The sequence below is a fragment of the Camelina sativa genome, chromosome 12, assembly GCF_000633955.1.
Source record: "Camelina sativa cultivar DH55 chromosome 12, Cs, whole genome shotgun sequence".
Classification (NCBI taxonomy): domain Eukaryota; kingdom Viridiplantae; phylum Streptophyta; class Magnoliopsida; order Brassicales; family Brassicaceae; genus Camelina; species Camelina sativa.
The window spans coordinates 12,317,567-12,340,090 of record NC_025696.1 but is presented as its reverse complement, the minus strand read 5'-3'; the positions used below and the strand labels follow the sequence as shown (position 1 = coordinate 12,340,090).

Below are 22,524 nucleotides of genomic sequence, written 5' to 3'. Positions count from 1 at the left end.
AATTTTTTATATCAGCAAGTCTTTCACTGGAGCAGAGTCCAGGTACCCTATGATGGAGAAATTGGCCTTAGCAGTGGTCACTTCGGCAAGAAAGCTGCGGCCTTATTTCCAGTCCCATACGATCGTAATCCTCACGACTCAGCCACTTCGAACGGTGTTACATAGCCCGAGCCAATCTGGGCGGCTAACCAAATGGGCTGTCGAGTTGAGTGAATATGACATCGAGTTCCGGACTCGAACCTGTGCTAAGGCGCAGGTGTTGGCTGATTTCTTGATCGAACTCCCACTAGCCTCTTTGGTTAGCGGCGATTGCGAAGCCCCGTGGACATTGTACGTTGATGGTGCTTCTTCCAAGACGGGAGCAGGAATTGGGGTCCGCCTTACTTCTCCTACAGGCGAAGTGATCGAGCAGTCATTTCACTTGGCTTTCAGCGCGTCCAACAATGAAGCCGAATACGAATCCTTCCTAGCTGGCTTACGCCTCGCAGTGGGGATTGGTGTCCGAAGACTTCGAGCCTTTTGCGATTCGCAGCTGGTCACAAACCAGTTTTTGGGGGAGTACGAGACAAAGGATGGTCGTATGGAAGCCCATTTGTCCGCAGCCCGGGAGTTAGTCACTAAGTTCGAGGAGTTCGAAATCACTAAGATCCCACGAAGTGAGAACTCCACCGCGGACGCTTTAGCATCTCTGGCATCAACCTCCGATCCCGCGATGACAAGGATTATCCCCATCGAAGTCATCCAGTTCCCAAGTATCCGTCTAGAGAGTTCAAACGTCGTCACTCAGGCGATTAAAAAACAGTTGGCAGCTGAGGAAGCAGCTCGTAAGGCGGCTGCAGACTCCTTACCGTCAAAAGATCCGGCTCCCGTTATGCCCACTCCGATGGAAGTTCATCCACCTCAAGCTGAGGTAGACGCGAATTCAACTCTGGACCAATCGAGCTCACCGGTCGACAATCGAGCTATTATCCCACATGCTGCTCCTAGCGGCACGAATTCTAACAGCTGGGGGACAGATGACTGGCGGAGCCTGATCTGGGGTTACCTGGAAAAAGGGGAACTCCCAGCTGACAAATGGGCAGCTAGGAAGCCCAAGATCGTTAGTGCGCGGTACTGCGTTCACAACGAAATACTTCTACGCCGAAGTGTAGCTGGTCCTTATTTAACTTGTGTAGCTGGTAGAGAGCCCACGATGCTGATGCGAGCTGTCCACGATGGTCCCAATGGAAATCACTCCGGAGGGCGGACTCTGGCTTTCAAAATCAAACGGCAAGGTTACTTCTGGCCTACCATGGTCACGGACTGCGAAAAATATTCTCGGACTTGTGAGAAGTGTCAGAAGCACGCCCCGTCAATTCATCAACCTACCGAGCTCCTGTCTTCAGTGTCCGCACCTTACCCATTTATGAGGTGGTCGATGGATATCATCGGTCCTTTACATCGGGGACCAGGAGGAGTTCAGTACGTGCTCGCTCTTACTGACTATTTCTCCAAGTGGGTGGAAGCAGCAGCCTACGCGAAAGTAACAAGCGACGAAGTGGAACAGTTCGTGCTAAAAAATATAATCTATCGCTACGGGGTCCCTCACGAAATCGTCACGGACAATGGTCCGCAGTTCATCTCCTCGAAGTTCGAAGAGTTCTGCGCGAAGTGGAAGATTCGACTCAGTAAGTCAACTCCGCGTTACCCGCAAGGTAATGGGCAGGCCGAGGCGATGAATAAGGTTATTCTTGCTAATTTGAAAAAACGGCTCGACTCTCGCAAAGGGCGCTGGCCAGACGAGCTGCAGGGTGTTCTTTGGGCAATCCGAACAACACCTCGCCGGGCCACTAGTGAAACACCTTTCTCCCTGGTCTACGGAGTTGATGCCGTAGTCCCAGTTGACATAGAGGTCCCCGGAGTCCGTACCTCACTGAACCCACTCCGAGCTGAGGAAAATGAGGAGTTCCTACAGGATACTCTCGATACAATCAACGAGCGTCGGGACCAGGCGTTAGCTCGGATCCAGAATTACCAGAACGCGGTAGCTCGATACTATAACTCCAAAGTCCGAGGCAGGCCCTTGGCAGTGGGCGACCTTGTCCTCCGGAAAGTCTATGAAAATACCGAGGAGCTCAATGCAGGAAAACTGGGAATTAATTGGGAAGGACCATACAGAATTACTCGCGAAGTCCGAAATGGAGTTTATCAGCTCGAGGATCCAGAGGGAAAACCAGTCCCGAGGTCTTGGAATTCTCTACACCTTAAACTTTTTTACAGCTAATTTATTTGTATCGAACTACGATTCAGCTTGATCCCGATAAGGGTACGTAGGCAGCCCAGTTCGGGTCCAGCTATCCATATTAATAAAACTTAAAGTTTTCTTAAACTTTTTTGTTAATAATGGTACGCAAAACAAACAAACAAACAACCGAAGTCTGACTTCGTATCCATCAAAGCCGAGGTTAACCTCGCAAAACCTAAACCGAAGTACTCACTTCGTACTCAGCTTTACCTTAAAAGCTTACTGTTGCGAAAACTCTAAACCGAAGTTCTCACTTCGTATTCCGCTTTTAAATCAAAGCGTAGTTTCGCAAATTTCTTCTTAAACCGAAGTACTCACTTCGTACTCAGCTTTACCTTAAAAGCTTACTGTTGCGAAAACTCTAAACCGAAGTTCTCACTTCGTATTCCGCTTTAAAATCAAAGCGTAGTTTCGCAAATTTCTTCTTAAACCGAAGTATTCACTTCGTACCTAGCTCTACTTATTAGGGTTGGGTGCCATTTTCGAACTATTTAACCGAAGTTCTCACTTCGAGTTCATTTCTGCTCGTCATCTTTTCAAAACCAAAGGTTGTGGAAATTTAGTTCGCATGGAATAACAAAATTTTTTATGGAGTGGTCACCACGACCAAAACACTCCAGAGAAGTCTGAAAATAAAAATTACAAACGGGGGGCAACTCGTGCCAAAACAACCCCAAAGTAAAAACTAAGGATTAGGGAGGGGAGGATCTGACGCCGCTTCGGATAAGGCCAGGCCCATTTCTGCGAGCTCCCCTTCCGACCTGGTGTTCGCTAGATAGTCGTCCAACCCCTGATTCGAGATCTGCCCGAGGTTAGTACCAGACTCATCGATCGTGACGCTAAGCGGATTCTCGTTACACAAGAGATCGGGCGTATCCGCCAAGAGGTCTGAGAATACAGCGAGGTCGAGATCACGGGGAGTTACCTTTGAAACCTTTTCGTCGGCTTCCTCCTCGTCAGTTTTCAGGAGCCCGAGCTCGGCCTCCATATCTTGGATCTCGCCCCTGGAGATCTCCTCGACCAGCATTCGGTTAGCCCTGATCTCGGCAGCTCGGATCTTGAGCGGGGCTAGTTTCTCCCTTTCCTCGAAAGTGACCTTTACCTCCTCAACCAAGGGGCGGAGAGTTCGCCTCATCGCCTGCCTTTCTTCCCTCCGTACCCTTTCAATCTCGCAGCTGTTGCCAGCTTCGAGTAACTGATTGCGGAGCTCGATCTCGTGCAGTCTGTTTTTTGCTGCCTTGGCATCTTCCGCCGCCTCAAAGTAAAGGTCCCCCGCCTTCTTCAGCTTGTCGCGGAGGTCTTCATTAGCAACCCCGAGGTCGAGCACCTCTACCTCAGCCTTCTTCATCCGAGCTCGGATCCGCTCAGCTTTCGCTATGGTGTCAGCATTTTCGACTTCCAGACGGGCATATTCCTTTACCTGAGCTTCTAGGTCGGCAAACCTTTCTTGAAGGAGATGCACTTCGGAAGATGACGGGAAAGCGAACAGTTGCTCCTCATAGGAAGCCACCGAGGAGTTAAACTCGATCATTAGCTGAAAATGGCAGCTTAGTAAAAAAAAAATATATATATATATACTTACCTCGCCGATTTTATCCGCGAAGCAAAAGAAATTCGCACGGTTGACCTCGGTCATGTCAGCAAATCCCGGAATTCGAACTCCGGGTCGAATGTAGCTCCTCATTAGATCGGCTGGGGATGCAGGGGGGACTGAAATATTTTCGAGCAAAATCATTTCAGTCATCAACTGTCGAACAGTAAAAAAAAAAAAAATAATAATTTTTACCTCGGGCGGAATGACGTTCCCTCAGAGGGTTTCTTCCAGAGGAATCTCCAGAGTCTTTTGGCGGTGGGGCCTCCTTAGATCTCCTCTCCGAGGAGGGACCCCTGTCTTTCGAGCTGGATCTACTTCGCTCATCCCCTGATGGGCCGGTGCGGGCTCGCCCCTTTTCGCGAGAAGAGGAGGCGGTCTCAGGCTCCTTCCTCTTCTTTGATGAATCAGTTTGCTGACAGGAGGCCTCAGCAGAGGTTTTCTTCAGTGCTGGGGGGGAAGCAGCGATCTCCCGTGGCTCATCGCTAGAATCAGCAATGACAATCACAGAAGGAATCAATGGGCCAGCAGGAGCCCTTGTTGATTCTGTGCCAAGCTCGGGAGAGCCAGCTGGAGGCACGGAAGTCCCGCTCACCTCGGGAACGGCGGAATTCCTGTTAGAAATGCGAGCTTTGCCTTCGGCGAGGGCCATCGCCATCTGTTTCTTTGCCTCTTTTTCGGCAGCTCGGCACGCCCTTTCTTCTCTGTAATTCATCTCCGAAACGCTTAAGGGGGTGGAACAGACGAGAGAACGCCTTCCGAGCCTCGCCGTGGACTCTCTGATTCTTTCGCAAGAAAAAGAGTCCCAAGCAATCTGTCCCTGGCTGCAGAACCTCGAGAAGAACTCTGCGAATGTGGGGCAAAGCAATCCGCGCTCAAAGTGATCTGAAAAAGAAACAGCAAAAAGGTGAGACGGGACGACAAGCAACACCTAATCTGGACCTAGCAAGGAACTCCGTTCTACCGATTTTCGAAGTCCACTTTGATACGTGCGAACTCACGCGGTGGCCGAAAGTGAGCTCGTTAACCGGGAAAAAGAAGTAGGACTTCCGCCACTTTTCATCCTTCTCGGGCAGATCGTCAAAGACCTTTAGCCCGGAAAGCGGGCTTACGTAAAGCGTGCCCTTGGTACGACCAGTCTTCACCGTGTACACCTGGAGGAAGTCGGCCAATGACAGCTGGTAGTTGAACTCCTCCCCTAGAGTTTGCAGGCACAAGACAGTCCGAACAAAGTTAGGGCACATCTGAGGAAGAGCGAAGCCCAGTTCGAACATCATCTTCACGATGAGTTCGGGAAGGGGGAATGACAGACCGCACGCAGAGAAGAAAATCTCGAACGCGCAGCAGTACCCTGGAGGGGGGTTCTCCGGAGACTCATGCGCCTCCGGGAATCTGATTTCCACCTCCGACGGAATCCCGGTGGATCCTCTAATCTCGGCTATGTTCTCCGCAGAAAGATTCGACGGTTGGTGGGGGCCGAAAACGCCCGGAATCAAGGGTTTTGCGGTTTTTCCCGATGAGGATTTCGGTGGAGACATGCTTTTCCGGTAAAGATAGCAAGGAAATACAGGAAGAGTGAAGGGTTTTCCGGCAAGAGTGAAGAAGTTTACAGAGGAAAAGAAAGAAAATTGGAGAGCAGAAAATACAAGCACAATTGGGGATTAAAAGTAAAAGAGAAAGAAGCCGAGTTTACCTTTATACACGGAACCAGGGAGCAATGATTACCTGGGGAAGTGAAAGGTCTCGCACCGTTTTCTCTCTCTCTTATAGTTAACACGCCACCTAGTGGGCCCCGAGTCTTGTTCGGGAAGGCAAATCCCATCATTACCACGATCAAATCGTGGAGATATGGGAAATATTCAGTTTCCCGAAATTGATCGCTTGAAGGTTAAAAGTCCCCCGAACTGTTCAGCTCGGGAGACTTGGGGGGCAACTGTTGTACCNTTTGACAACAAGCAACACCTAACCTGGACCTAGCAAGGAACTTCGTTCTACCGATTTCCGAAGTCCACTTCGATACGTGCGAACTCACGCGGTGGCCGAAAGTGAGCTCGTTAACCGGGAAAAAGAAGTAGGACTTCCGCCACTTTTCATCCTTCTCGTGCAGATCGTCAAAGACCTTTAGCCCGGAAAGCGGGCTTACGTAAAGCATGCCCTTGGTACGACCAGTCTTCACCGTGTACACCTGGAGGAAGTCGGCCAATGACAGCTGGTAGTTGAACTCCTCCCCTAGAGTTTGCAGGCACAAGACAGTCCGAACAAAGTTAGGGCACATCTGAGGAAGAGCGAAGCCCAGTTCGAACATCATCTTCACGATGAGTTCGGGAAGGGGGAATGACAGACCGCACGCAGAGAAGAAAATCTCGAACGCGCAGCAGTACCCTGGAGGGGGGTTCTCCGGAGACTCATGCGCCTCCGGGAATCTGATTTCCACCTCCGACGGAATCCCGGTGGATCCTCTAATCTCGGCTATGTTCTCTGCAGAAAGATTCGACGGTTGGTGGGGGCCGAAAACGCCCGGAATCAAGGGTTTTGCGGTTTTTCCCGATGAGGATTTCGGTGGAGACATGCTTTTCCGGTAAAGATAGCAAGGAAATACAGGAAGAGTGAAGGGTTTTCCGGCAAGAGTGAAGAAGTTTACAGAGGAAAAGAAAGAAAATTGGAGAACAGAAAATACAAGCACAATTGGGGATTAAAAGTAAAAGAGAGAGAAGCCGAGTTTACCTTTATACACGGAACCAGGGAGCAATGATTACCTGGGGAAGTGAAAGGTCTCGCACCGTTTTCTCTCTCTCTTATAGTTAACACGCCACCTAGTGGGCCCCGAGTCTTGTTCGGGAAGGCAAATCCCATCATTACCACGATCAAATCGTGGAGATATGGGAAATATTCAGTTTCCCGAAATTGATCGCTTGAAGGTTAAAAGTCCCCCGAACTGTTCAGCTCGGGAGACTTGGGGGGCAACTGTTGTACCCACGATCTGCCATCTCGGACAATAGGTGAGTGGGCCTAGGCCGGGTTCGTCTACTGGGCCAAGAGCGAATTAGTGATCGGCCCATCAAGCCCGGAGAAAGGAAGAGAGCGCGGAGATGCTTCGTGCTGGCCAGTTCGCAGCTCGGTCCCGGTCAAAGATTCCCGCATTCAAGATGATTAATTAGACCGCGCAAATCGCGTCCTATTAATGGTGCATTAATTTAGTAATAAATTGGTCGGTATAAATATGTAAGGGGGGTGTCAGTTGTAAGGGATCGAATATTTTTTCCAGCAATAGCAATACAAGTTCTAATTCTCAAATTCTCTCAATTCAGTTCGGAACTGTTTTACGGCGATAAGCTCCTCCACAATTTAAATCACTTCGGAAGGAGAAGCTCGTTCTCAGTTCTCACAGTGACATGTTCAATGACTGGTTTGTTATGTTTTATTTGTAGTTGTACTCTTGATTTGCTTGTGTGTATAGCTCGTAGATGGGAGGATCGTCTCACTGGGTATTTGTGGTAATACTCACGCATCTCATTGTGTTTGTGGTGCAGGTAATGTGTAGCGTAGAATCAAAGCGATGAGGAAGAGGATGATTAAGGGTCTTGGTTATGTGTTGTTGGTCTTGGTTAATGATGGAACTTGGTTTAGTAGCATGCTAGGTTACTGGTTTATATTGGTTATGATTGATATTGTATTTATTTTAAATTAGAGTTGGTTTGGTTTGTCTTCCGCTGTGCATATTGATTTGTTGTTGGTTTATTGATTGGGTTGTAATTAAATATTATAGGGTATTTAATTATATTATTATTATAAAAAAAAACGATCGGGTTGTTTCAGTTTGGTATCAGAGCCCTTACGGTTCTAGGGCAGTTAAGTGGATTGGTGTTAGAGCGGTCTAGAGAATTAATTGGTGGAATTATTTTCCTGTTGCTGGATGCATAATGATATGTGATGGAATTGATTATGAGTAGTTAGTCAATTTGTTTGTGGTATGGAGTCCTAGTATCATCCTCTTCGAGCCTTCAACGAGATTCCACGGTAAGTTGTTTTCTGTGCTGTTAGTTGTGTGTGTTTTAGTTCTGTGCGGAAAGTGCAGTGGGCTATTGAAAGTGTTGGAAAGAGGTGGATCAGGAAATAGCATTATGGGTGATGTGTGAAAGTCGATGTTGCAAATGGATTTCTGAGAAGTTAAGATGAATTTCTTTTATAGAACTAGGTTTTGAATCCGCGCTACGCGCGGGTATATTTATATAATTTTTTTTAAATATTTTTAAGCTTATTTTGTTTAATAGCTATACTTGATATCTAATAATAAAACAAATTACTATAATTTTTTTAAATTCAATTTAACATATTTTTAAATAAAAATTTATTAACATTATTTATGTAATTTTAGAATAGTAGAATTGTAGAAAAACATTATAAAAATATGATGTGTCATTTTCTCTTGCTTGCGATTAGAAATATCAAATTTAAAAATGTTAGATTTTGTTATTAGCCTATTAGTAAAGCAGTTATAAAAATATTTTGACAAAACATTAGAAATAACTACTATACATACTTTATACCAAAAAAAAACTACTAAACTACCAATATAAGTACATGTGTGTATTGTCTTCCTTTTTTTTTTCTTGGGTGATGTCTAGATAAGAAATTATAAATGGATATTAAAAATTATTAACAAACCAGATGGGTGGTGTTGCATAAGTCAAATACAGAGAGTTATTAACATCGTCTCTTCACGGCTCACCTACGACGATTCTCAAGACTGAATTAAATCCTTACGTTTCTCCTGTCTCTATTTTTTTCTTCTTATTCTATATCCGATTTTTGCATCCTAATCCTGTGATTGATATTGGTTTGGTGGCAAACACGATGGATTCGATTAAGGACACGCTAGGGAAATTAGGGAAGTTGGCTGCCGACGCTACCAAAAAGGCCGAGGATTAGATAAATGATCAGATGAATTGGGAATTGGGAATTCGTTTGACAGCACTGTAAGCTTCTTTTCCTTCTTCTTCTTCTTCCCTTTTGATCAAATGAATTGGGAATTAGTCTGATTACCGTCTGTCGGAGAGTTTGATAGTATTGGTTATGTCTTTTGGTTAAGTTAGTTGTTCATCCATCTATGCTTCTTTCGTATTAACGTCGGAATCTTGCTTCACGTTCAACCACCAACACAAAATCAAAGTATTTTGCCACGCTGGTCAAAAAGTGATTTTGCCATGGATAATCTTATCATTCATACTGGTGCATTATCTTCTCTATCTCAATCAAAGTATACTTTTGAAGATCAGGCTTTTCTAGGTGTAGCCTTTGAAAGTTGAAAATCTTGCGTTGTTTGTAAGGCATGTCTTCACCGATTGATTTCCAACAGCGTTCATAATGTTAGCGGACTGTCCACTTCGCAATATATCAATAATCAAACAAATAGTTGTACCTTCTGGTCTATGAGCAGCAGTTCGAACCCCATAAGTCAAGGAAGTAATGAAGCTGAAAGAGGAGAAGTTGCAGGTGCCATATTTTGTAATTCAATGAGCTTGAAGAGGACGACATGCCTATTGGTGATAGAATCATACACATGGGGCTAAAAGGATCGCAACATAGCCTATCACCTTTACATGCAGAGTTGGACACACTTGTTTGGGCTATGAGATGCTTATTGGCCTTAGAATTGGATAAAGCTCTTTTTGCTATGGATTGCTCAGACCTCCTATTGATGACGTCTAATATCGAAGATTGGCCAACCTTTTCATTAGAATTGAAGGACTTTATTCATTTCAGGGATAGATTTGCTAGTTTTAGTATTAGATTTATTCCCGAGAGGAAAATATCCGTGCCGATAAACTTGCAAAATGTGCAAGAGCACGAGGTTTCTGTTTTTCCCATGTAAGCTCGTCGGTTCCGTCGTGGCTCTCTCCCAAAGAAAGCCATCTTCCGATAACTTAATATATGGGGTTTGTTCGTCAAAAAGAAAAGAAAAAAAGAGGACGATGTGCTTGACGATTGAAGAAGTTTTGGTAGAGCTATTGTTTTCAATTATATTGAGGTTGTTTCATTCTCTGTTTTAGATGCATGCCTATTTACACAAATACACCTAATTTAGAATTTGTAAGGTTTCCTATTTTATTTTTTTGCTGCTAAGTAGAATTCTTCCCTTTTTGTTTTAAGCTAGAAGGAGTTTTTGTAAATTTTGAAAATTTTATTTGAATGATTTAGCATATATGAACGATTTAACATTTATATGTTTGTTCCTAAATTTACAAATATTTTCTTATATTTATTTTATTTCCATAGATTAAACTTTTTCAAACTTAAATTTACAAATATTTTATTATATAGATTTTATTTCCATAGATTTTAGTTATCAAATATTTTCTTCTATTTATTTTATTTCCATAGACTAAACTTTTTCAAACTTAAATTTACAAATATTTTATTATATAGATTTTATTATATAGATTTTATTTCCATATATTTTACTTATTATCTTTTAACTTTATTATAAATAATCTTATTTTAAATATTTTTGTTTATCAATTTAACATTTTTTACTAAATATAAATATTTATATTTTGATTAATTTTATATCATTTATTTATTTTGGAAACAAAAACTCTAATTTACAAATATTTTATTATATAGATTTTATTTCCATCGATTAAACTTTTTTTTTTTAAAAAAGTCTTAATAATATAGAAAGTTTTGTGTTTTTAAAAAATGTTAATTAGTGAGATGGCTAATCCCTATTGGTAGTTTTAAATCCTATGTGGACAGTCTTAGAAGCTTATAGCTCATACTTTTATTTAGTATAGATTATGACTCGTGTGTCATGTGGAAAAAAGGAAATAACTCGGGGTTTCTAAAAATGGAAAGTTTCTATAGAGAGTTTCTAAAAATGGAAAATTTATGGGATTTAGAACTTTGTTATATTTGGAAAGTGTATGGAAACTATTTTGAGATGTGGGGGATGTTTCCGGTACGACCTGGTGGTGGTCATGATGGTATTCGGGAAGGAGTATATGGTGCTCGTTAAGACATTGCGATGTTTTACGCGAACCACGAGAGGTAATTCTCGTCGGGAGGTGCTTAGAAAGGTCAAGACTTGTTTGGTCTAGAGACGGTGGGTTCTGAACAACTTATAATGAGATGGTGGTTCTCCTGAGGGGATGGTGGTTCCCCTGTATACCGATAGCTTGAGGGGTGGTGGGCCCTGAGAGCGGCAGAGGAGATGGTGGTTCTCCTGGGAGACGGTGGTTCTCTGGAGAGGATGGTGGTTCCCCTGGTACCGATATCTTGAGGGTGACGACCCAAGAGTAAGACGATATGGCTCGAGGACGTTTGTCTTAGAGTGAGATTGGTATGGCTCAAAGGTTTTGACCTGAGAGTGGATGAGTTGGGAGCAAATAATGTCTACGACGTGTGAATAAGCATAGTGACCGAATGTAGATGTCGGGGTTGATGGTGGTTCAATCCCGGGTTTAGTGTTGACCAGGGGGGTCAGAACTTTGTTGACCGGTGGAGTCAGGATTGTGTGGACCGGTGGGGTCAGGATGGACTGACCGGTGGAGTCATGATGGGCTGACCAGTGGGGGTCAGGGTGTTATGGACATTAGGTCACATGGGTGTGCGGGTTGTGGCAGCAGTTGCACGGTAAGCCTTGGTTGACGGTTTTCAGTCTGGTCGGAGGATGTGCGGGCCGTGGTGACGGTTGCACAGAGGTCCTTGGCGGATGGATGGTGTTGCGAGATTCGAGGACAAAAATATTGTTAGAGGGGGAAATTATAATGTCCGTGTCCCAGAAATTAATGAAATATTGGAGTTTATATCAGAAATTTGGTGAAATCGGTTTAGTATTGGTTTAGTATTAGTTTAGTACCAGTTTAGATAAATTCTGGTTTAATTTAATTAAACCAAAGAATCCTAGTTTTCTCTATAACTCACGCTTCTCTACTCTCTTTTGGGGTTGTGGTCGTTCTTGTCGAGAGAAATAAGAGAGCTTGTTTGTGAAGAAGAGGTGTGAGGAAGAGGAGGTTCGATTTTGGTGTGTTAGGCAAAGGAGCAGAATCGTTAGGGTTTGGGAGCAAACGGTTTCGACATATCAAATCATACTCAAAGCTAACGAAATTTGGTAGAGTTATTCCTAAGCCTTTCATCGTCATTCTACTTTTTACAGAAGTGGATTTGGATTTAGACTCGATGAGTTATTGGCAATTTCGTGCGACACGTTTTCTCAGACGCGAGTTCGGACAATCCAGGATTTTAACTGAGATCGTGGTCTTGTCAGGTTTCTGATCGGTACGAGATTTGGTTGGAAGCTTCGTGACGTCGATAGTTAGATTTTCACAAGAGGGATTTTATAGTTAACGGTTCGTTTTGATTTCATGGTTTCACTTGTGAGATTGTTCTTTTCTGATGTTTTTGTTTATATGGCTTGTTGTAGGGCGTTGCTGGACTGTTGCAGACGTTAGGAGAGTCTTAACTGGTTGTAGTTGTTGTTAGAATCAGCTTGTTAAGGTGAGTGCGTGACCATGAGCTTATCTGAGCGATTGGGTTGTATGACTTGTTTTGTGTGATGATATGTAGGTGTGGTGAATGTGTTATTGCGTGACCTGTTCAATGACTGGTTTGTTATGTTTTATTTGTGGTTGTACTCTTGATTTTCTTGTGTGTATAGCTTGTAAATGGGAGGATCGTCTCACTGGGTATTTCTGGTAATACTCACGCATCTCATTGTGTTTGTGGTGCTAATGTGTAGCGTGGAATCATGGCGATGAGGAGGAGGATGATCTTGAAACAACCCGACCCATTTTTTTAATAATAATAATATAATGAAATACCCCATAATATATAATTATAACCCAAATAATAAACCAACAACAAATCAACATGCACAGCGGAAGACAAACCAAACCAACTCCAATTTAATATAAATACAATATCAGTCATAACCAATATAAACCAGTAACCATACTAGCATGCTACTAAACTAGGTTCCAACATTAATAAACATAACCAAGACCAACAACACATAACCGAGACCCTAGATCATTCTCCTTCTCATCGCTACACATTCATTACCTGCACCACAAACACAATGAGATGCGTGAGTATTACCAGAAATACCCAGTGAGGCGATCCTCCCGTCTATGAGCTATACACACAAGCAAATCAAGAGTACAACCAAAAATAAAACATAACAAACCAGTCATTGAACATGTCCCCCAATAACACATTCACCACACCTACATATCATCACACAAAACAAGTCATACAACCCAATCGCTCAGATAAGCTCATGATCACGCACTCACCTTAACAAGCTGATTCTAACAACAAATATAACTACGAGAGACTCTCCTCGCATCTGAAACATTCCAAAAACATCCTACAACAATCCACACAACCAAAAACGACTTTATAGCAAAACTGGACAAAAACATCAGAAAAACAGTCTTTAAAACGAAACCCTAAAATAAAAACCAACCATTCACTATCAAATCTCTCCAGTGAAAGGCTAGCCCAAGATGTCACAAAGCTTCCCACAAAATCTCGTGCCGATCGGAAATCAGAAGCGACCACGATCTTAGTTACAATCCTCGATGGTCCAAACTTGCGTATGAGAAAACGTGTTTCACGATACTGCCAATAACTCATCGAGTTTAAATCTAAATCCACTTCTGTAAAAAGAAGAATGACTATGAAAGGCTTGATACTAACTCTACCAAATTTCGTTAAATTTGACAACGATTTGATATATTGAAACTGTTTCCACCCAAACTCTAACGATTCTGTTCCTTCTCTTTCTCTCTAAGACAAAGCTTTGTTGATCTCTTTCTCCTTCTCCTTTACACCAAATCGACCAAAGCTCTCTCTCTCTTTCTCTGAGACTCCCAACGTCGACACTCCTTCAAAACAAAAGAGGCGACACTTTTTTAAAAATGTCTAGAGCTTTTGGTTTAATCTAATTAAACTAATAATTAAACCAAAATTAATTAAAATCTATTCCTTTGATTTATGCAACACAACCCAAAATATAATTTTGGAACACGGATGTTACAGATCTAGGGTCTTGGTTATGTGTTGTTGGTCTTGGTTATGTTTGTTAATGATGGAACTTGGTTTAGTAGCATACTAGGTTACTGGTTTATATTAGTTATGATTGATATTGTATTTATATTAAATTAGTGTTGGCTTGGTTTGTCTTCCGCTGTGCATGTTGATTTGTTGTTGGTTTATTATTATTAAAAAAACGGGTCAGGTTGTTTCAATCTTTGTTAACCCGAATCCTTAATTTTTAAAAATAAAATTGATGCTAATGTTTTTTTATCTAATGTTACTAGATTAGGACCCGCGGTACACCGCGTGGCAAAATTATTTATAATCAAAATATTAAAATTATAAATTGTATTTGTTAGTTAAATATGTTATAATTATATAATAATTGTTAAATAAACCATATAATACCGCAATAGAAATTATTTTTTATATAAAATTTATTTAACTATAATTACATATGTCTTTTCTCTGATACTGACAGTGTTAACAAAATAATAAAATGATGTTTTACCCGTGTAACACCGAATTACTGATATTTTTTTATTTATATAAATATCGATAAAACCTGTCCCGCTATATAACCCCGTCCGGATATATTTTAACTCACACTATATCATCTTAACTTTTAATATTTATTGTGTATCTACGGTATAATATTTATCATATTTAACTTTTTAAAAGTTTTAAATATTTTTCATATTTAACATTTTAAAAATCTTTAAAATAAAGAACCGGAATAAACCAAATAAAAGTTTTTAAAGTTTGAATGTCTGATAAATCAAGGGTCTACTCATTTGTATTCAGACACATTTTGGCAATTGAGAATATCATTATTGTCATAGTTATTTCAATGTAATTTTCCAGAAATTTTGTCTAGATTATTAACAAAAGAGTATATTTTCGTGGGTCCTATGAAATTTTGGACATCGTTTTGTCTACAACCTAAATTAATGGAGGCCCTTAAATTATAAATTATCAAGAGGCCCATAAAATACTAAGAGGTCCATATAAAATTGCTAGAGGGACAGAATTAATTGCATTAATAGCATTAATTGCAAAAACTTTCCTTATTAGTATTTTTGAGCAAAAACTGCTGCAAAAATACTAGTATAGATAGTTGCAGAAAAAAATATGGTGGATTATATTCATGGAAATTTTATGGAAATTTTCTAAAAACTTGGATTTCTTTCTATTTACAAACAGATTTAAATTGTAATTCTGTTTTTTTTTAAATAATATAATATGTGTGCCTAATAAATTATAATTCTGTTTTTTATAATATAATATGTGTGCCCAATTTATTTTGAATTATAATCTTGGTCTTTTATATGATTCCTCGGATTCTAATTTTTCATTCCCTCTTTTTGTAGTGGTTGTTTGGAAATCAAGATCAAACAATTTCTCCATCTTTTAATACATGTATGTTTTGTTGTTCTCTGTATTTTATTTTATTCTTTGGTAATTTGAAATAAACTCATAATATTTTTTTTAGGTAAATTCATGGATTATCATAATTGTAGATCTATAAAACTGAATATAATGAAATTCAGGTATTAAACTTTGTTAACTCGAATCCTTAATTTTTAAAAGTAATATTGATGCTAATGTTTTTTATTTCTAATGTTATAGTTGCAGAAAAATTATATTGGATTCTATTTATGGAAAATTTATGGTAATTTTCTAAAAAATTGGATTTCTTTCTATTTACAAATAGATTTAAATTATAATTATGTTTTTTGAATAATAATAATATAATCTTTGTGCCTAATAAATTATTTACCCTCTTGAATAAATAGAAAGAAGATGGAATTTCAATTATAATTCTGCTTATTGTTTAAAAAATAATAGAAAATTGTGACTGATATTTTTATCTATTAAATTGTTTGAAAGAAGAAGAAAGGAATATGAATTAAATTCAGGACTTCATATCTCAGAGGTTTTTCAAGAAAGAAAGAGATTAAGGAAGATTAGGAAGAGTTTTTTTTTTAACAATTTATAATTATTGTTTATTTGAAATTGCTTTAGATGGATAAATAATATATAATACATTGCAAATTTCTCATTTTGTTTAATAAAAAAAGAAAAATCAGAAATCTAAATTTTATATCTCATTTAAATTTTAAAATTAATAGAAGATAAATACTAGAATATATTGCAAATATTTCTTTGATAATATCCCTGTTTTTAAAAATATTAAATTTCTACAGACTATTTGTTTCACTTTTTTTTAAAGGAAATCAAATATTCATATCCTATTCTTTTTTTTAAATAGAAAATAAATACTAGAATCTATTGTAAATATTTGTTTCAAGAAAACTTCTATTTTCTAAAATGTTAAATTTCTATAGATAATTATGATGGTTTGAACTGAAAATCTCGAGAGGATATACTACAAAAATTCATTTAATTTTGAAGATATGACACAATCTTTTGTGATCCCGACAAAATTTCATAGAGTTGTTGCAAATATCCAGAAAAAACCATGTTTTTCCGGTTGGATACTCTGTCACCAAAAGAAAGAACAAATACTCTAAATAAGACAAAAGGTCCTGACAATTATAATTAGGTGGATGAACAAATAAAACAATTAAAATTGTATATATATTGAAAATAAAAACGAGTAATTTTAAAGAATATTTTTTCTTTCACTTTTAAAAATAATTTTTTTTAAGAAAACGAATTATTTCTTTTTTTAAACGAAAATTAGAAAAATTATGAATAAAATAATCGTATCCCATTTAAAATTATTAAAACATGGAAAATAAATACCACAATTTTTTGTAAATATTTTTTTTCGAGAAAATTCTATTTTTCGAAATGTTAAATATTTATAGGTAATTATGAAGGTTTGACTTGGATACTAAGCTATCAATATAGAAGCGCTCAATCACAACAGTAGAAGTTAGGTTTGTTAGGGTTAAACATTTGGTCGCGTATGCTCACTGATAATTCCCCTAACTATGTTACTTTATATTTATATTAGAAAAATTACTGCAATTCCTTATTATTGAACATTAAATTATAGCTTCTCTTTTGGTTAATTCTTTTCCATTTACATTTTTGTTGGAATCCTTTTTAGTCTTATAATTAATTTACTTTTTGGTTTCTTAAATTAGTTGAACTATTATTTAAAAGTATATCTGCCCATAGAAGCGTATAAAAGAATTAAATTATTGATATATTTGACTATAAAAAATAGATAATAATTGTTTTAAAAAAGTTTTTGCCCGCGTAAAAGTGCGGGAAACTCTCTTAGTTAGTTATATTTGGTTTTATTTTCTTCACCAGAATTTGACTTTGCTAAACTACGTTACCCAACATAATAAAGATTGGGTATGAATCGGGCATTATCAATAAAAAAAAGAGGAAAATAAAAAAAATATTGTACATACATGCATGTAAACTATGTGTTAGTATTTAACATGCATATCAAGGTATTAATTATCTAGTTGTCTCTCTTTCGCACGTAAAGAAATAGCACACACCTTATATGTGTATTAATTTTCTTCACGACATCTATGTGTTTATTATCGTCACAGCTTTTGTGTGTTCATTAATAGTTTTCACGTTTTACTCACCCTTTATGTTTTAATATGTATATATATATAACCAAATTATTATTGGTGGAAGGTTCCGTTATAGCTAGCTGGTTAAAAATAAATTAAAAAACAAACAAAAAAAACTCATTCTGATGGAATGTTGGTTTTTTTTTTTTTTTTTGACATGGAGTTAACTTCTCCGATTTCCTAGTTTTTTTAATTTTTTCATAGTATGGGATGAAACACCTTCCACTAAAAGCAATCTTAGTGAGCGAGTTGCTTTTAAATTTTGAGATTCATAAATTATAGTTTCCTCATGTAATGTTATCGTTATACTTTTTTGAACGTTAATAATAAGCAGCCATTTTAGATTTTGCAAGTAACCGATCAAAACCAAAAGGAAGTTGATACGCTTAAGATATGAAATCCTGTTCAAGATAAATTACATCAATTTTCTTTTAGCTTTGGTTGGTTACTCGTAAAATTTTGAAATCACTGTTTGTTACTAATTATAATAAATAGTGTTACGACTTACGAGTTGATTGGTTAAACGTTGGAGTGTGAAAAGATTATGTCTTCATGATCCAATAGTATAACAAAGATATATGGTCTGCAAATCGATGTGGTTATGATTTATCACCGTTAGATTTTATTTTAAATAATAAAACTTGATTTGCTTTTTATTAATTACAATAACGAAACTACATTAAAGTATTTTTTTTCGTTTAAATTTCGTTGTGATTTTTTTAAATAATTAATTAAATTCAATGATTCATTTATAATATAAATTTAGATATTATTACATACGGTATATTTTTAACACTCCTCAGTACCACTTTAATGTTTCAGGGTTTTTATCTATATATACATCTTCTGATACAGTTAGCAAATAAATCTTATAGTTAGAACTTTTATTTACAAGCATGCCATTGACATTAAATATTTTGTTAAATTTGATTTTTTTTAATTAAAACTAATTGTTATACATAAGTCCGGGTTAATTGTTGGAGGAGCATATGCCATAAATTTCGTTTTAATTGTTACTAGGTAGTAACCCGTGCTATAGCACGGGCATAATATTTTTATATAATTATTTTATTTTAAATATAGAATTTAAGTTTTGTTTTACTTTGGATTATTACACGTATATAACCTAGAAGTATCTACATTAGAACGGAAAATACGTCTCTGTCCTGTTTTATCATGTCCCGTTCCATCTCCTCTCGTCTCATATCCATCAGAATTTTTCAGTCTTGTTGTAACGCTCCAATCATCACCTTACTTAGTGGACTCACCCATGTCCACTCCCGGTCCATGGTTCCACTTCGCTTAGTGGACCAACATCTATTTCTGGCCAGTGGGCCCATGCATATCTGATGGCCGATTTGCTACGTCCGAGAGGCTTTAAAAATTTGAATTCTCCATTTGAATATTTAATTTACATTTTGTTAGTAAAAATTATGATTCTCAAAAATATCTCAAAATATTTTTAAAAATACTCAAATATTTTGGTGTATAGTGTATAGTTTATTTAACAATTGATAATTGTGTTGTTTATATAGGGAATGGTGACATTGAGTAACAGATAATTTATTTGACAATGGATAACATTGAGTAACAGATAAATTAACATTGAGAATAGCTGCATTATCAAAAAGTAGGATCCAAATATTCTGGAAACAATTATTTAATAACTTATAAGAGTTGGAATAAAACCAAGCTCAACAAAAATTGTAAACCAAGTAACTATTAAATCCTTGATATTAACAAAATTAGGATAAAAAATTATGAAAATAATAGTTTATAATAATGTTTAAGTTTATTCATCAAGTTCATAAATTGATTTAGGGTTATAAGTTTTAGTTGTATAAAGATATCCACTAATACTCGTTACCCGTATTCATCCCATCTCTCAAAAAAAAAAGTACCCTCAATCTTAGGATCGAGTAAAAAAAATTATAATTCTATTACCTGTAGGTAAAGGTCAAATATAAAGTATTTATTTTCTAATATTTATCATATTATCTGATCCTTTATCTATATTAACATTTTTTAAGTACATTTTATGTTATGCCCTTTTAGTTTTGTTTATTTAAAAATTTATTTACAACATTAACCCCTAAAAGATTTTCAAAACTAACATTACTACAGATTTTGTTTCCTAAATATTTTACATTTCATTCCAACTAAATAAATAACAGCAATCAATATGGAAATATAAATTATCATATATATACCCCATTCTGTTGTATTTTGAAAATATTCTATATCTGAATCCTTCGCAAACAAAAAAAACAACAATTTGATTCCCATTTTGTTTTTCAAAACCTGTGAGCTTTGATTCTTAACGTAAGAATAACCTCGATTGTCATTTATTTAAATATTATAATTAACATATATAAACTTAATAAAATTTTTAGTTATTATGATTATGTAAAATTTAAAAAATTTAAAATAATATATAATGTGGTTATATAGTAGATGAGTTATAAAGAGGACATGTTGGAATTAATAAAATATTATTAAATTTGTGTTAACACGGGTTAAATCCTCATTTAATTATTTATCAACACTACTAATATTATAATATTTGACATAAAATCAAGTAAATTTAACTAAGATTGTGTAAAATAATTAAATCATTAGAAAAAATGTGACTTAATCACAACATATAAATAACTTATTATGTATTTAGATCCCTTATTTTTTGTTATAATAACTAAAAATCAAAATAGAATCTCAAACTCTAAACAAAACAAAGTAAATATAACAAACAAATGGTCATGAGGTGTATTGCGGGTTAAAAAAATAATATTAACATTTATCCGCACAACAATCGGAAAATTTAGTTATTTCTCTAATTACAAAACATCCAATATTTAACAAATAGATAAACATAAATATAAATTATATGTCCGCGGTGTACCGCGGGTTAAAATCTAGTTAGATTCATTACTTGATCCGTAAATATCCATTTTTAAATGTTTATTATATTACCATTGTATTATAAATAAAGAATAACTTTCCAATAGTTTTGAAGTTTGTAATTTTATATTTTGGAAACTATATGTTGCATATATTTTGGGAACTATATGTTGTTATTTTCAGGGCTGACTAAACTGTTGACTGATTTGTCTGCCTTGACCGCTGTCACCATTGATATCCTTAAAGTTCTTAAATTGATTGTTATAATTTTTTGTTGTATAAGGATAGACTCTAATAAGGTATTTGTGATTTTAGGATCAAATAAAGAGTATTATAATTATATTACTTGTGGGTAAAGGTAGAGAATCGAATATTCATTTATTTAATACCCGTCCCATTACCTAACCCATTTTTGGATCAATTACCTGTAAATATCTATTTTCTACACTTAAAGTGATTTAGAATGATTTTGTAACATAAATTAGAAGTTTTGTTTTGTTATGAAGTTGTAGTACAAATTAATATTGTTTGTTTATTTTGAAAAGATAAATGAGTTTTGAATTTACCCAGGCCAAATTAATACATGTAACTATTATGAATGTAAATATATATTCAGAAAATAGTATAAATATGATATAATGTTCTGAGTTTTTCTTTTATAAAATCAGAAGCTAAAATTGTTTTTGACGTCATGAGCTAAAATTATTTATATTTATAAATATATAAATATAAATACTACAATATAGCTTTAAAATAATCAATTAAAACTAAATCCGAATACATAATGAGTTTGCAAACAAAAAATATTGTTAGGAATTTTTTGGCCAAATAGTATACTTTTATTATTCACTTCATACTTCAAAATGTTTATAATGACCCGTGCTAATTTTTTTTAACAAATGTTGTTAAATTTTTTTAAAAACACACAATAGTAAGGAGTTGTTGAAATCTAAAAATTTAAACCGATTCAGACTAAATCAATCTACAATTGTGTCATAAGGAGCTACTTTAGCTATCCTGAATAATAGTTTGGATATAGTTTTAAAACCTAGTTAAAACACCCACAAAAAGAATAATACAATTTCAAATTAAAAAAATCATTTCCATAATTAAAAGACATTCTCTTTTAAATTACAAAACCAATTATAAATGCAAAACCTTTGATTATTTTACAAAGTGAAGTCCTGCGAAAACTTATTCATCCCTCTTATCTTCCTTCTCATTAGATACAATTTCCTGTAATATAAAATCCAAAGCAGTCTCATAATGCTTTTCACCTTTTTGAATTACTCTATACCTGTAAGCTTGAACTCAATGTCATGTTTTCTACTGGTATTAAACTCATAAGAGTTTGACGGCTTAAACGTTGGCACTTGGCAGATGTTAATTGTAAATTGTGGCTAGCTTTCATCTTCGTTGCAGCCAACGGAAGATTCAAAAGTGATTCCAGCCTGCCCATATGGATGCCAACAGGAAGAATCTTAATAAACACCTATCGACCAAAGTAATCAACACCGATGCGCCCACGCATAGATTCATAATAAAGGCCAAGCATTCTACTACAGCATGACAAAAATCAACCTCATCACTACTCTCATACGGGAGAGGCAGACCATCACTTGAGACTCCCTTTCCACTACTCTCCATACTAACCCTTTTTTTTTTGAACAAAGTCTCTCCATACTAACCTGAGATAAAACAATTGTTCTGTTAATATCCCAGCAATTTTTTTTTTTTAAGTATATATGAGAGAGCCAAGATTAAGAAGACAAAAGGGAAACCCAGTTCTCATACCTGTTGAATATGCGGAACAAATTTTTCAAGGGCTTGAGAGTAAATTAAGATGGCCTGAGACAAAATGGTGTTAATGGAGGATGAAAATCTTAACCTGAGATATAAATTACAGCTTTATGTTAAAGGAGTCAGTTCTTACCCTGGCAGGATATCTAAGAAACCATACATTCTATAAACTCAACACCCTAAAAACACTATAAATCGTTAAAAATACAAAATCAACCTTTCACTCTCCCATGAAATTGTTTATATTTGGCCGATAGCAAACATATCCATTGACTCTCAATAGAGATTAACATAATTTAGCATCTAGAGTAGTCATATGTGTTCATATACTTGAGCCCATAATTTAG

The 22,524-nt window shown here is 36.6% G+C and overlaps 2 protein-coding genes and 2 long non-coding RNA genes across 4 annotated transcripts in view; 2 read left to right on the top strand and 2 right to left on the bottom strand.

Moving 5' to 3' along the window:
• The window catches only part of LOC104733437, a 4,230-nt gene extending 1,967 nt beyond the window's left edge, over positions 1–2,263 (top strand). Inside the window, exon 2 of the mRNA XM_010453016.1 lies at positions 16–2,263. Coding sequence (XP_010451318.1) covers positions 16–2,263 — 2,248 coding nt within the window. The remainder of the gene's footprint in view (positions 1–15) is intronic.
• Positions 2,970–5,413, bottom strand: LOC109127932 (uncharacterized protein At3g60930, chloroplastic-like). The gene is made up of 4 exons (XM_019233538.1): positions 4,840–5,413; positions 4,071–4,760; positions 3,867–3,994; positions 2,970–3,776 (listed from the first exon to the last, which is right to left on the bottom strand). The coding sequence occupies exons 1-4, from the start codon at positions 5,411–5,413 to the stop codon at positions 2,970–2,972; spliced, it is 2,199 nt and encodes a 732-aa protein (XP_019089083.1).
• LOC104731408 lies at positions 8,514–10,077 on the top strand. Its single transcript, XR_758606.2, has 2 exons — positions 8,514–8,851; positions 9,232–10,077. It is a non-coding gene; the product is annotated as an uncharacterized LOC104731408 (long non-coding RNA).
• The window catches only part of LOC104731407, a 3,597-nt gene continuing 2,518 nt past the window's right edge, over positions 21,446–22,524 (bottom strand). The window contains exon 5 of the long non-coding RNA XR_758602.2: positions 21,446–21,828. This is a non-coding gene — a long non-coding RNA (uncharacterized LOC104731407). The remainder of the gene's footprint in view (positions 21,829–22,524) is intronic.